The sequence below is a fragment of the Ochotona curzoniae genome, unplaced genomic scaffold (genome assembly GCF_017591425.1).
Source record: "Ochotona curzoniae isolate NIBS_2020 unplaced genomic scaffold, NIBS_Ocur_1.0 contig_523, whole genome shotgun sequence".
Taxonomy (NCBI): domain Eukaryota; kingdom Metazoa; phylum Chordata; class Mammalia; order Lagomorpha; family Ochotonidae; genus Ochotona; species Ochotona curzoniae.
Window position 1 is genome coordinate 2266017 of NW_024466459.1, and position 14847 is coordinate 2280863.

At 48.8% G+C, this 14847-nt stretch overlaps 1 protein-coding gene across 3 annotated transcripts in view; it reads right to left on the minus strand.

Moving 5' to 3' along the window:
- PITPNC1 (phosphatidylinositol transfer protein cytoplasmic 1) overlaps nt 1-14847 on the minus strand; it is a 228926-nt gene that overhangs the window by 44364 nt on the left and 169715 nt on the right. For all 3 annotated transcript variants that reach the window (XM_040989533.1, XM_040989535.1, XM_040989534.1), the window contains exon 6: nt 4969-5064. In XM_040989533.1, the coding sequence (XP_040845467.1) occupies nt 4969-5064 (96 nt within the window). The remainder of the gene's footprint in view (nt 1-4968; nt 5065-14847) is intronic.

Consider the following 14847-nt stretch of genomic DNA (forward strand, 5'->3'; position numbering starts at 1 on the left):
GAGGACTGGGGCCTGTTGGTCTATGCACACAGATGGCTGGCTCTCTTTGCACTAGAACTCGCACTGATCTATCTCTCTTTCTTTTTTTTTCTTTCCAACAACAACACAGGCCTGCAGGGTCCTCCAGTGGATACAAGAATGAGACCTCGAGCTAAGCGGCTCTGGGGAGCTGTAGCTCAGACCTTCAATTCGGATAAATAGCAAACAGCAGCACCGCAAAAATAAGACTAAGGAGTGCCCAGCAGGGGCCATCAGCTGATCTCGAGTCCCCGGAGTGTCCTTGGTTAGTAGAGGCACAAGGGCTGCCAGGCAGAAGGTCACCCGCCAGTGGAAAATTCCCAGCTCTGGTCACCTTAGCAAGAGAGGCATTCTTGACTATGTAGCTTAGAGGTTTCCAGGGAGAAATGAGAAAAAAAAAAAGTGTCGCCATCCCCTCCTTTGGCCCCGGTGGCACCATGTGCGATGGCAGCTGGGTGGTGAGGAGTGCCCCAGATAATCCTGCTCTTGATTCACTGGTATCAAAATAATCTCGGGGTACAGTCACCTTCCCCCACTCTCCTTGCCTTCCACCCCAGAGCCCTGGCGCGGTCTGCAGAAAACGTGCTCCTGCTTCTGCTGCTGACACAGTCAACTTGCAGAGATGGCCTGGAAGGAAGCGTGCTCATAAAGCCATACGCTTTAGATTACAAAAAAAAAAAAAAAAAAAAGAGACTGATTTACAAGTGCTGGCTCAACAGCAGCAAATCCATCTTCTCAGATGGCACCCGCAATTGTCAATGAAGAGACAAATACCCCCTGCCTTCACTCATTCATTCAACAACCCTGAGCAAGGGTTGTGTGGAAGGGCCACTTGGGTGGGGTATCTTTTTTGGAAGCCATGACATTACTACTCTGAATTGGCATCCATTAGCATGGTCTAGAAGTCTTGGCCCACAATGGCACTGGCCTCCAGGCTATGGGTCAGGGGTGCAGCAAGCCCATGGAGGGGGTGCTAGAGAGGTGGGGGAAAGTGGGCTTCACAAGGGGGAAGGTGTACTTGAGCTAAACCCTGCCAGAGGGCAGTGAATGACAAGGTCAGGTGTCATTTTAGAGGGAAACTCGTGCAGTGGGGGCATAGGGAGGAGGGTGTTCATTATTTACAGTGTGCTGTATAGGATTCGATTTAGAAAAGTCTCCCCTTCTGAATTGGTTGTTCTGATTCTGGGTCCCTGGGTCCCTCTCTAAGGTGGGTTGATTACAGCCTAGGAATCAGGCAGTCAAATGAGGGTAGCGCCGGCCTGTGGGGCAGGGGGATGTGGAAGATGTGTTCAGTCTCAGGTTTAATGGCAGGCTCATGAGGTTGCCAGTAACCCTTTATGGTTAACTGCTGGATCTGTGAATAAAGAAGGCAACCTGTGACACAAGTCAGCTGGCCCTCTTTTGGAGGACAATACTGGACAAAGCTCAGCCCCGGGTGTTCCCTTCGTCCACATCCATGTAGTAGCCTGAATGTCTCTGGGCATGAGAGCTAAAGCCACGGTTCCATTTGTACCCTTTGGGGGCAGGCTTTCCCAGTCAAAAGCACATTTGGACCAGATAATTTTTTGTTGTGAGGGGTGAGCTGTGCTTTACGGCTGCCAGGTGGAATTCCTGGCTGCTTCCACCCTCTAGACAATGGTAGAAACCCCTCAAGTTGTGAAAACCTAAGATATCCCCAGCATTGCCAAGCATCCTGTGGGGTAAAATCACTACCCCAGCCGCATTGGGACTGTTTTAGAAGTCCTTTTTCCATCTATTTCCATTTGGTCTTCCATTCCATCTGACTTGCTCACTCAGCGGCATTAACACAATGGGTCTCTGTCTTTCTTCCACACCCTCTATTCTTTGATGCACCCTCCTGGTTTGCTTCTCACCTCTCTGACCAATGTGTGGTAGATTCCTGGTGCCACCCGACCCCCTTCCTGCCCTCCAAATGCTGCCAGCCTTTCAGGCTCATGCCTGAGCCCCCTTCTCTGTTACACATCCTATTATCTCTCCCCAGGATTCTTGTGCCTGCCAAGTGCTCTCAGAGTTGCCTCCAGCCCGGATGCTCAGCGAAGATCCAAGTTCATTTTTCATTAGCACCAGAAATTCCAGCCATCTTTCTCAAATTCCCATCTCACTCAACAGCACCTACATCTATCCAGTGCTCAAGAAGGGGTGCTCAGGGTCATCCCGACTCCTCCCCGTCTTTGTGGTAATCCCCCGGGTTAAGCCATCTGAAACCTGAGCAACCACAAGGCCAGCACTCCAGTGACCTCCAGGGTCTCCGGCCTTCCACTTGGCCTTCAGTGTATTCTCTGCTCGGTGCAATCATTGAAAAGCACACATCAGATCATCTGATGTTCTGAATTCCATTTCTTATTTTAAAAATACTTATTTAAAAGGCAAGAGCAAAAGAAAGAGGAAGGGACACAGAGAGATAGATCTTTTGTTCAATGATTCACTCCCCAAATTATCACTACAGTTAGGTCTGGGTCAAACTAAAACAGGGAGCCAGGAACTCCATCGTGGTCGCCCTTGTGGGTGTCCGGGGTCCAAGTATTTGAGCCACTTTTCTCTGCCTTCTCAGGAGCATGAGCAGGAAGATGGATTGCAAGTGGAGCAGCCAGGAGTACACGGGATGCTGCCATCACAGCTATGGCCTTACCAGCCGCAATAGTGGCACCCTGGCTTCCATCTCTTTAGCTTGCCCTCAGATACACTTCTAGGGCCTTCCAAACAGCCCCTCCCTTCTTCCCAAGCTCTTCTGTGTGCTGCTGCCACCACTCGGGCCTTCGTTCAGTTCATCACTGCCACATGTTTTGCCTCTACCCGCAAGACTATCCCCTCTCTTCATCCTGCTGGTCTTGGCATCACCCCCTTTCCTTCCGGAACATTTCTGCTGCTCACAGAGTCTTATGCTGAGTTTCTCACTTTAGTCTCTCTCTGTTCCCTTCCTGCTTGCAAGTGTGACTCATAGCTCCCTATCCACCTTTCTGCTTACATCTGTATTGTGTGGCTGCTCTGCTGAACTGGAAGGGTCCCCAGGGGAGGAACCCTTGGCATCTTCTTTGTTCATTGCAATGTCTCTACCTGAACGCTGTAGGTGATACCCACTGACTGCCTGGCAAACACTTGGTGCATGGGTGACTAATCATCTCATTTCCTCGATGACACTGCAGCTGGGAAAGACTATGACCCAGACGGAGAGGACGAACAGGTTCACGGGTGACCCTGCAAGGCCTGAAGGAAGAGATAGATCCTTAAAGGTCTAGGTCAAAGAAAAGACACTTTCTGGTGGCAGATATTGCGGTCACAAAGCACAGGGCAATAAGCCAGGCACCTGCTGACTCAGAGCCAGCCTTGTGGATTTTTCTGTCACATTCCCTGTCTATTCTGGGACTTCCATTTAGCCAGGACAGAGCTCCCTGGGAGCCAGGTTGGTTCTGAGCCCCGGACTCCAAGAAGAAGGGCTGAGATGAGTTCAGAACCTAAAAGGCTCAGGGCTCTGGGTAGGACAGAGCCCCCTGGGCCCAAGGAGCCACAGGAAAGATGGCTTGGTAAGAAACCTTACATGTCACTGAGGTCCTCTAAGTACTGGTGGCTTTGGCCTGACATGGTAGGTGTATCTTGAAGCCGGCATGGGGTATAGCAAGTTAAGCTACCACCTGGAATGCCAGCATCCCATTTGGGCACCAGTTTCAGTCCTGGCAACTCTGCTTCTAACCCAGTTCCTACTAACGCACCAGGGAAAGCAGGCTCCTAGCTTTTGGCCTGGGTTACTGTTATTTGGGAGAGTAAACCGGCGGATGCAAGATCTCTCTCTCTCTCTCTCTGTAACTCTGCCTTTCAAACAGAAAATAACAAATCTTTTTTTTCTCTCCTCAGGAATGTTTTGGTGGAGTGAGCAAGGGGGTAGGCCGATGGAGAGGCTTCTCCCTTCGTCAGCAAAACTGCCCTTTACTTTTTTTTTTTTGAAGGCACAGGTATGGCTGGCTGCAGAGCGTGGTATCGGTGCTCGGCCTGGGGTCAATGTGTGTGATCCACGCCAGCTGCTCGTGTCCCCAGCTCTCTAAGGAACAGCAGCTGCAAAGGACACAACTGCCAAGATCAGGTATGGCTTGTACAGCAAACGACTCACACAGTGTCGAAGCAAAAACCTCCAGACCCCAGGGCGAGCCTGGTCTGAGGTAGGGTACAGTTCCCTTCACCCAGGATGACCTATTCTCTCTTCTTCAATCAGCTTGAATGAATCTGAGAGAAGGGTTTCCAAGTTCATGTGTTACGGCTCAAGGACGAGTCTGGGGCCTTGATTCCAAACATACTGCGATTGGCTGCACGTTGCTAAACAACCGAACTAGCCCGCACCTGGTGTCATAGCAGGGCCCAAGTGATATTTACAGGAGGGTCACTCAGCCAACAGCAGTCATTAATAAAATGCTAATGGGATACAAATGGCTGCTTGCACGTAGAACTAAAGGAAAGGAGGGCTTCCAGCTAGAAGAGCGACCTATCGAATGACCGTAGAGAATGCTATTTTCAGCCACAAGAGAAGAAAGGAACAGCTTTGTTATTCCGAAATGGGTTCTGGCCTAAGATGAGCCATCAAAGTTTCAAAAACGGATTGAGGATTTTCTTTGTATTAAAACCCAAGAGATATAAATAAGCATGGTTCCTGCACCCTCCAGAGTGTGCGACTGGTGAGCTGGACTGGGGTGCTGCATGGCTCAGCTCTTCAAATACTGACACTGTCCAGAGCGATGGCCACTGGGGGCAGGAGACAGCCATCAGAACTGAGCGGCAGCTAGGGCTGGTGCTGGCTCCTGGGGAGCCAGGACTTCATTTTGAGAACTATGCTAAAAAGCCCTGCAAGATGAGAACTCCAGCTGGAAGGAAGTCTCCTACACAAACTTCTGTCGAATGAATGGACACCTGACTCTGCCCCATGTCACCCCATCTCTTGCTTACCTCAGATTCCTTGTAGTAACGTTCTGGAATTTCATCACAGGCAATATCAATAAAGCAAACTTCTCTCTCCAGGTCTTTGGCTTCATTGTCAAAAATCTGAAAAGAGCAGAGCAACATATCAAAGATTACTGATGCCAGGTGGTGCCCTCCAAGGTCCCCGTGGGTTGGCATCGTTGTGCCCGAGGCAGAAGGGCACCCTGCACAGCATCTTCACAGAGCTCCTGGCTAACGCTTTCACCAGCCACAGAGCCTGCGAGAATCATCAAAAGGTTTTTTATGCATCGCTGAGGTTTTGTCACATCAGAGGCAGGTGTAGCATCAATCACCACTTGGTGAGCGGTAAGAGAAAAAGTTGGCTGTTTTTAGAAGTTCAGGAGTGAGGAAATGAATCTCTTGCAAAAAAAAAAAAAAAAAAAAAAACTTCCCAAACTGCAGTCTGCCGTTTTCTGGCCGTGAGTCAGTACAGGGGGAGTGACAAGGCCGAACAAAAAGCAGTGTGCCGGCCAAGGATTTAGAGAAGAAAAAAGGTGTATCTGTGTTTTCATGAAAATATTCATATAGATTTAATTTCACAAATAATACACACTCAGGACAGAGATAAGCACACACACACACACACACACACACACACACACACACAGAGGACAAGAAGCCATCATCCTATGATGCAAGTTAAAATACATGTGTTTTTCTTGACCACCTAAGAGAACTGTGTCCTTGACTAACGCAGTGGCCGCGAGTTTAGCATGGTAACACAGTGATACTGCTTCCTGCCAGCCTCCATGGGGTTTGACTGGTCCAGGGTGCCCACCCCCTGCCACACACATAAAAGCAACACCGCCAGCCACAATATAGAGACACAGTATGCAACTACAGTATCTCTAGGTTTTCTCCTTGCCATCTTTCTGGACTTTTCTTTTGGAAGGATGGTAACGGGCTAAGCCATGCAAACCACGCCACCTTGCAGGAACTCAGTGTTACGCTGCAACTCCTCAGGAAACACTACTTACAACAGACCCTTCAGAAGAGAATAAAATATTTTTACAAGGGCAGGGAGGTTGAGGTCAAAGAACATTGTCCTGAGTCACATTTGGGGGCCTATCAACAGTGATGCCACGCCAACAGACAGCGTTGGAAAGACTCTATGTTGCCTTTACGGTTGGCTTCTCCAATGGAAACTCCTAGCTCTTTCTGAATCACACATGGACTGGTCAAGACCCTCCAAGATGGTTCCCTGTTCTATTGCCTACTTTGGCAAAGGAAATCAACTCCCCAGTTTGGCCTGAGCCAGCCTCTGCCTCTTGCTTGCTCTTAAAGGTAGAGAAAGATTGGTTCCTTCCACTGCCATTTGAAGTCACGTGCTTGGAGACTCTTTGAATGTATTTGGGAGGGACAGGTGGATTGTCTTGGAAAGAAACAAGTTCAAGGCTGAGTGGAGAAATCAGCTGTGAAAGGCCACACTGACCCTCAGAGGTTCTCTCTGTCTCACTAAAGTGTGTCGCAAGAGAAGGAAGACATGAAACTCATTAACAAGACAACACTGAACACTCTGGGAGGATATGAGTTCCGAGGGAATAAATGACAAAAGAACTTTCCGATGTATTGGTGTTAAAACTTACAACATCCAAAGAAAGGGGAAGAGTGGGGGGTGACAGGAGCTGCCGACAGGTTATGTGTCTTTACCTAATTTAACGGGAGGGCTTCTGACCACCCATTGTGTCCATTACCACATTACTGCCTTTCGGTCCCAGTTCCCAGACAATGGACTGGACCCCCTAAAGGCTTCTTCCTTATAATGAGTCTGGCACTAAGCCTTGTCAGTAGAGGGCGCTAGAGGGACACTCCAGGGAGATGGGGCGGGCTCTCCTGGGTTTGGCTCTGCCCCAGGGGCACGATCTATCATGTAGGTAAAGACAGCTCCAGCCCTGCTCTGCCCGAGTTGAACCTTGAACCTGGAGGGCAGAAATGCTCAGTGTGACCTTGCAGCCCTGGCACGGGCCCAGAAACCACTTCTCCATGCCCTCTCGACTGAGGCACTGTGTACACCAGGCTGTACATGAGCAGTGCATCCTGACAACCTCCACACACTTGTCCACCAACCTCATCTTGCCAGAGGGTTGTCTACTGTCCGGCTTAGGTCTCCGCTATCCTACGGGCTCCAATAATCATCCCTTCTCCAGGAAAGTCTGCACCCCAGCCAGACAGGTGTTCCTCCCAGTACTTTCTTCTCGGGTATTCTCGCAGTCTTAGGACACCCTTGAGAGTTCTCTTTGCAGCTTCAAAGTTGTCCTTATTAAGTGGTAACAATTCCTTATGTTAGAATTTACTTGGGACGGTGTGCTGGCTGTCTCCTGTATGGACATGAATGCCCACCAAGCGCTGCCCTAGGCCTTAGTGACTCAAAAACTGCTGATAGGTTGAGTTCCTGATCTGAAAAAAAGCTGTTGTCTAGTAGGAGAGAGACGGACTGGGAAGCTCTCACCAAAACCCCAAAGCACAACCTAGTTGGTGCAACTCAAAGCTAGCGAGATGCACCATTGCTGTTGACTCAGCAACATCACCCAAGGTCACGGTCAGCGGACAGGCTCAGATGGAAGGGCAAAGTCTCTAGACTCCACTGCTGGGCTCCTCCCCTGATAAAAGGTTGTCTCTTAGCACTCAGTGAAGAAGATTGCTATCAGCTCAGAGTGCTTCCTGCTTCTTCCTAAAAAAGCTCTTGGTTTTCCTTCTGCTACTTACTAAGGTCCACTGCTGAGACCCAAAGGCCACTGCTAAGACCTTCGCCGAGCCTTGGGCTTTTCTGCTGCTCTGTCCCCTCACCGTGGCTGCTGCACATTTTCTGGAGGCTCTCTTCGGTCCGACAGGACTGGTATCCTTGGTTAATATGTTTACTTCTTGTGCCAAAGCATGGAAAAGTCAAGTTTACTGGAACTTTGCCACAAACATTTCAAAGGTGGAGTTATACTACTTGAACAAAGCCACAGAAAAGCCACTTTGGGAACCTCAAGCTACTCTTTAGCTTTGCAATTACAGGGTCTTGCTTTCCAATAAATAACCATTCTCCCAGGCCTTGGTCCTTTTAGAAGCTGCTCATGGGTGTTTTATTCGCTAAATTGGTGGCATGCATTAGCTTCTGCTTTCCCAAAAGGAATCCATAGCAGGAATATTACTTACTAATTGATCTTTGATTCCTGTCATGAGTATGGGCTCTGTTTATTCCGTCATAAGTACCCACATTTCCCACAATTTCCAATATAGGATTTCAAACAGGGTGGTGACCCCTTAAGTATGGGCCAGTGGGTCCTATACTGGGAATCTGGAGAGCCAAGTTGGAGTTAATTTATTCAGGTAACCTGCAGGCTTCCATGCTTTTGTCTTTAAATACAAAAGTTTAAGCCAAATGGGTGAGGTTTGGCAAGTATGAAACACCCTGGCAAGCAGACAAACCTCAGGGACGTACACTTCCTGACAGGAGTGTCAACCACTTTGACTATCGGTGCGAACCGAGGCACCTGGTCTGTGTCTTGGGCCTGCTGCTGATCCCTGATTCCCATTAACATGCATCCCTGGAGGGAGACCCCGATGGAGTTCCAGGCTCCCGACGTTGGCCTGCCCTCAGTCCTGGCTGTTGTAGATCTTGGATAAATGAATCAGCATAAGGGCGCTCTCTTTCTGCCTTTAAATTACAAATGAAAATAAATGAATATTTATATGAAAAGACATCTGTGGCCCTGCTGAAGTTGAAACCCAGTGATCCAGATGAGCACAGAAATTCCTTCCAGTTAAAAAGCCTATGGTGCTCAGTATGGCCTCTGGGTCACATTAGTCCCCAAAGCCTTGCTCCTCTGGCTTGTTCCCTCCCTAATCCCTTCATCCCACAGCCAGCCAACTTGGGTGGGAGACAGAGAGGCTGCAGTAGGGCCACAGGAGGTGGTGGCAGTGAGGGTGCAGCATAATCGGAGGGCACAACCAGGGTGAAAGAGCGTGAACTTCACATTCAGTTAAGGGCAGCATCCAGAGGGGACTCTGCTACCACCAGGCAGAGGCTTGGTCAGGCCCCAGAGGAGTGTGCTCAGGAAGAGGAGCAGTTTATCTGGGCTTTCTCCCCGTAGCAGCTGCAGCTGCTAGAGCTCTGGTCCAACCACTGGCTCTCAGAGGTGTTGTTTAGGGCCCCCTCTGAGATGGTGCATCTTACACATAAGCCAAGCCAGGGCCTTGCAGATGGCACTGGACACCTCAGTGCTGCGCACACTCTCCTGGCCTCAGACTTGACTTTGAGAGTTGATTGAGGGACTTTTCCTACATGACTTTAGGATATGGCTCCCGTGGTTGGGTGTTTTTCAAAGACATGGAAGGGGAAATGCGTTGTCCTCTTTCTCGTCTACCACCCACCCACACATCATCCGCAGCGGGGTTTTGGTGCCAGCATGGTTGACGCTCCTGCCCCCCACTCCTCTACGAGGGAAGGAGTGATCTGCAAGGCAAACTCCTTTTAACACAGACTGAGAGATCCCGCAAGAAGGCAGACCTGCAGAAACACTATGACAGATTCCAAAGTAAAAAAGACATTTGTCCTTTTTTTTTTTTTTTGTAAAACATTCAGTTGAACACTAAGTATCCATTGTCTTGAAATTTTTCCTAGACTTCCACTCGGTAAGAGCACACTTGGAGAATTTATCTTAAGGCAATAACCATAAAGAAAAAGCTTATGCACGAACATTTCCATTGCAATATTATTGCAATGACAAGAACAAAAGAAAAGAGAAGGAAGAAAACAGCTTAAATATCCCACTATGGGAGAAGAACTAAGGGGATTCAGATACATCCACTGCTGAAGGATTATGGGTCATGCAATTGTCACTAAGAAAGGACAAGTACATGGAACTACATGGAACGTGTTTCAACCTCGCTCTGGATTTCTCTGTGCATAGAAGCATCTTTTCAGATTTGGTGACGTCTCTTATTCGAGTCCATCAAGAGGACCATGTGGATGACTCTTCATCAATTTACAACCCATCATCCTGGGAATCAGAGATTCTGCCACCCCTTTCGCTACAATATTAACTTTCACTGGTTTAAGATGCAAGTTCAGGGGCAGACACTGTGTTGCAGTGGGGTAAGCTGCAGCTTGGGGATCTAATGGCCCATATGGTGCAGGTTCAAGTTCTGTCTCCTCAACTTCAGGTCTAGCTTCCTGCTAATGCACCTGGGAGGTGGCAGGTGATGGCTAGGTCTTTGGATCCCTGCCACTCACATGGCTTTGGCCTGTCTCACTCCTGGCTGTTAGGGGTATTTGGGGATTGAGTCAATGAACTGAAAAATCTCTCTCTCTTTCAAGTAAATGAAGACAAACTTTTTAAAGATCCAGAGGGGTCGGCACATTAGTCAGTATACTACCTATAATGCCAACACCCCATAGGAATACCTGTTTGAGTCTGGATGCTTCACTTCCGATTCAGCTCCCTGCTAATGAACGTGGAAAGACAGCAGAATTTGGCGTAAGTACTTGGGTCTCTTTCACTATGTGGGAGATACAGATGAGGCTTTTGGCTCCTGCCTTCTGGCTTTCACTTGGCCTGCCCCAGCCCTTGCAGCCATCTGGGGAGTGACCCAGTGGATGAAAAAAATCTCACTCTTTGTAGCTCCCACTTTTCAAACAAATAAGTCTTTTTTTCCCTCCATGGTCACCACGATCATATTATTACTCCAGTGGCACTGGGCTGGGCTGCAGAGTCTCCTGCCTCCTGGAAGTCCCACCCACCTGCTCCTCCCCATTTTGTGGGGAAAAGCTGCTGTGGGCCACTGACCCCAATAAAACTCCTCATGTTTCTCTAGAATTTTGTGCACGTCCATGCTTCCCTAAGATAAAATGAGAAACAAAGTGTTGGGCGTCTCCCCAATCCCCACTGGCCAGTGAGTCTTGTGCAGAAGGTAGGGCTCGGGCCCAGCCACCCCAAGGGGGCAGCTGTAAGGTATGACTGACTGTGGGAGTGCCATCTGGCTGAGCCAGGTCAGGGTGCGGGATTGGCACTGTGGTGCCATGGTTTAAGTTACTTCTTGCAAGGTGCCAGCATCCCATGTCTGAGCATGTGCTACAGTCCTGGCTGTCCCCTTCCTGACCTAGCTCTCTGCTAAGGGGCCTAGCAAGGCAGTGGAAGACGGTCCAAGGACCTGCACCTCTGACACCCATGGAAGAGACCCGATGTAGTTCCTGGCTCCTGGCTTTGACCTAACTGAGATCTGGTTATTGTCCTTTTGGGGAATGAATCAGTAGGTGGAGGATCTCTGTCTCTCTCACTATCTCTGCCTTTTAAACATATGGCTTTCTCTGTTTTTCAATCCAAACATAGAAGAGGACTCAGTACTTTCAGCACAATTTTTCTGCAAACCTTAAGTTTCTCTAAAAAACAGTCTATTACTTGAAGAACTGAGGTGGAAGAGAGGAACAGGCTTAGCAGCTATGTGGATTTATATCTTCCTGCCCGAGTCACGGAGGATGCAAGACAGAGGAACCTGTTACTAGGGATTTACAGAAAAATCTAGCCATCATCTTGCTTTATGCTCCAAATATGATTAAAGGTACCAAGGAGTCTAGCTACATCGCTGCTCTTCCCAACTAGAACTTCTGGCATCTGGGAGCTCTCGGGGGAAACAGCTAAGACATACCAATAAAGTACAGGTTGGGCAAGGATAAGCAGTGGAAGCTGAACTGTTGTTTCAGCCGAGCTTTCATGCTTATGCCCTGGGTTTGCTCAGTGGCAAGTGGTTGGGTAGAGAGAAAGGAACACTGGCCACTGGCTAAAACTTTAGGTATTTGGGGCTAGGATTGGTTCGTGGGTGACAGATTATTCCCTCTTAGTTTAGGATTTGCTTATTTATTTAAACACAGGGTCAAAGAGAGAACCATTCACTTGTTCACACCCTAAAGGACCACAATCAGCTAGGGCTGGGGTTGGGCCAGGCTGAAGGCAAAGGCCAAGAGCCTCATTCCAGGTCTCCCACATGGGCAGCAGGGGATGAAGCACGTGGACCATCTTCTGCTGCTTCCTCAGGTACATTGGTAGGGAGCAGATCTGAAGTGGAGCAGTTGGGACTTGAACTGATGACCACATGGGATGTTGGCACCACAGTGGTTGAATTCTCTATGCTACAATGTCAGCTCTTCTGTTTTTTACTTTCAGTTTTAAGATTTATTTATTTACTTGCAAGTCAGAATTATAGACGAGAGAGAGAGATGCAAAGAGAAAGATTTTCCATCCACAATTTCTCTCCTAAGAGAGTCTCAATGGCCAATACTGGGCCAGGGGGCAGGAACTTCATCTGGGGTGGCAGGTACTACACACCTGAGCCATTCTCTGCAGCCTTTCCCAGGCCATCAGCAGGGAGCTGGATCACAAGTGGAGCCCATATAGGATGTCAGATGTCAGCACTGCAGCGGATAGCTCTGCCTATGTCACCATGGCGGGGCCCTGATGGACTGATATGTAGCAGTAGCAAGTCATTAAGAGTAGCTTGAAAAACTGATATAATGCAAAAAAAGCAGGGGAGGCAAGGTGATCAGTGCCCCCAAACCCATCATCTCATTATCCTGGTTCTACCGGTATTCTCAACAATCATTTTCACAGCTGCCTGATTCAACAGTGGCCATAAGAGTGTTAAGCGCTCCCTGATGCATCCCAAGAAGTCTTCCACGCCGTTAAGACAGGCCTAAAAAGAACGGTGGACATTGATTTCTTCAAGAACATTTTCCATCTCCATGCTGCTTCCCATTTGCCACAGTAGAGAGGTGAGTAGGTGTCACCGGCTCTGAAGAGAGTGACTTGAGGATGGTAAGGAAGCGGTTAGGGCACAGCACCCAGGGAATCTGCAATAGTTAACAAGCACCTATGATGTGGCCAACACTGTGCCTCTTGCAATGTGGTTGGGAGGTCTCCTCTCAAGAAGCTCTGGTCGCTCAGAGAGTAGATTCATTGTAAGATTTCACCTTCTGACACAGACACCGTATGTCACTGAAGCACAGAGGTTCCTCTTTACCTGTAGGAACTGGTTCTAAACCCCTGCAGACACACCACCATACACAGATGCTGGAGTCCCTGATATAAAATGATGAAGTATTTGCATACATAATCCTTACACATCTTCCCATATCATTTCTAGATATTTTATAACACTTAACACAATGCAAATGCCATATAACCGGTTGTTACATTCTATTGTCTGGGAAATAATGACAAGAAAAAAAAATGTTGGGGGTGAGTGTTTCATGAAGTAGTTAAGATACCACGTTGGGGATTAATGATGTGGCATAGTGTGTTAAGTCGCCACTTGTAACACCAGAAGCCCATAGAGGCACCAGTCTGTGCCCCAGCTGCTCCACTTCCAATCCAACTCCCTGCTAATGCACTGGGAAAAGATGGTTCAAGTGTTCTGGTCTCTCACCCGTGTGGGAGACCAGAATTTAACTCCACTGTTAGCCTGGTCTAGCCTGGCCATTGTGGCCATCTGGACACTCAATCAATCTCTCTTTCTCCTCTAACTTTGCCTTTCAAATCAATTACTTCTTTAAAAATGACACCCCATGAGATACCCACATTGTATCTCAGAGCACCTGGTTCAAGCCTTGGCTTCTCTACTTCCAACCTAGCTTCCTGCTAATGTACAAAACTCTGGGAGGCATCAGATGATGCTTCACGTACCTGAGCCCCTGCATCTCATGTGGGAGATCTGGATGGAGTTCTGGGGCTTCTGGTTTGGGTCTGGCCACCATAGGGTATACAGAGAGTAAAGCAGAGGACAGAAGACCTCTTTCTATCTGTTTTTCAAATAATGTGAGAATAACTAATTAAAAACAAAGTCACATGTCCATGTTTAGTATGGGCACAATTTTCATTGAGGATTTTTCATTGGCTGTGGAGGCTGACTGACTACTTGGTCCTGAAAGGGGCGCTTCTGAAAGGGACCCGAGAACCAACTCAGTGAGGAAGGATGCCAGCACAGGCTACTGTCCCTGGGTACAGGAGGGGTACTCGGCCAGCAGGAAGAGGAAGATTGGGTGGTATGCTGGGATGTACACTGCCTTTCCTCAATCCTCCACCAACATGGGCCCTGGTGCAGGGATGTCTTGGTTTATCCAGCTTCTGCCAGGAGCAGTCAAGCCAATGTTTCAGTCCTGAGAGGGTCTCCACACATCCCAGCACTGGCCAGGAGTCAGTGATGGACCTGGCATGGCCTGTGAGTGAAGAGTTTGTTGCCACTGTCAATCATGAAGTTTATGGTTATCTGTTGGGATGGTCCAGGAAGCCAACACCTGGGCCAGCTTTGGTCCAGACCCTTGTCCTCCACTCTCCAGCTCAAGAGGAGATGCTCTGGTCTCAGCCCTGGCCCTGAATGTTCCTATTGCAGGTACCTATGGCTATTTCATTCCCTGCTGGGCGGGTATGGACAGAAGAAGGGGTTGCAAAACTCCAAGTGGACATATGCCATGTGGCATTCTGAGAGGCACATAGAAGACATGTGTGTTTTCCCTGCCCACCGCAAAGGTTGCAGAAAACCCAGGACAGATGGAAACCCATCAACCACAACAGATCCGAGACAGTAGGACATAGTCGTCGGGATAACACCATCAAGACAAAGGAGCAATGGTCAGGTGCAAAAGTGGCCCAGCAGAGTCAGTCACACAGAGGCTCTGAAGTCACTATGCGATGCTTTTGAGGTCAAGGATGTTCCTGTTCCTGGCTTCGTGTCTGGGAAGAACTCCTGCAAAGTGGCAGCAGGCTGGGAACCATCTCATGCCATGATACAGGGTCTGGGCGGGACACCATGGCAAACGCAGGCTTACACAGGGCAGAGAAAAATGAGCAAGATGGCTTAGGAGGGAGA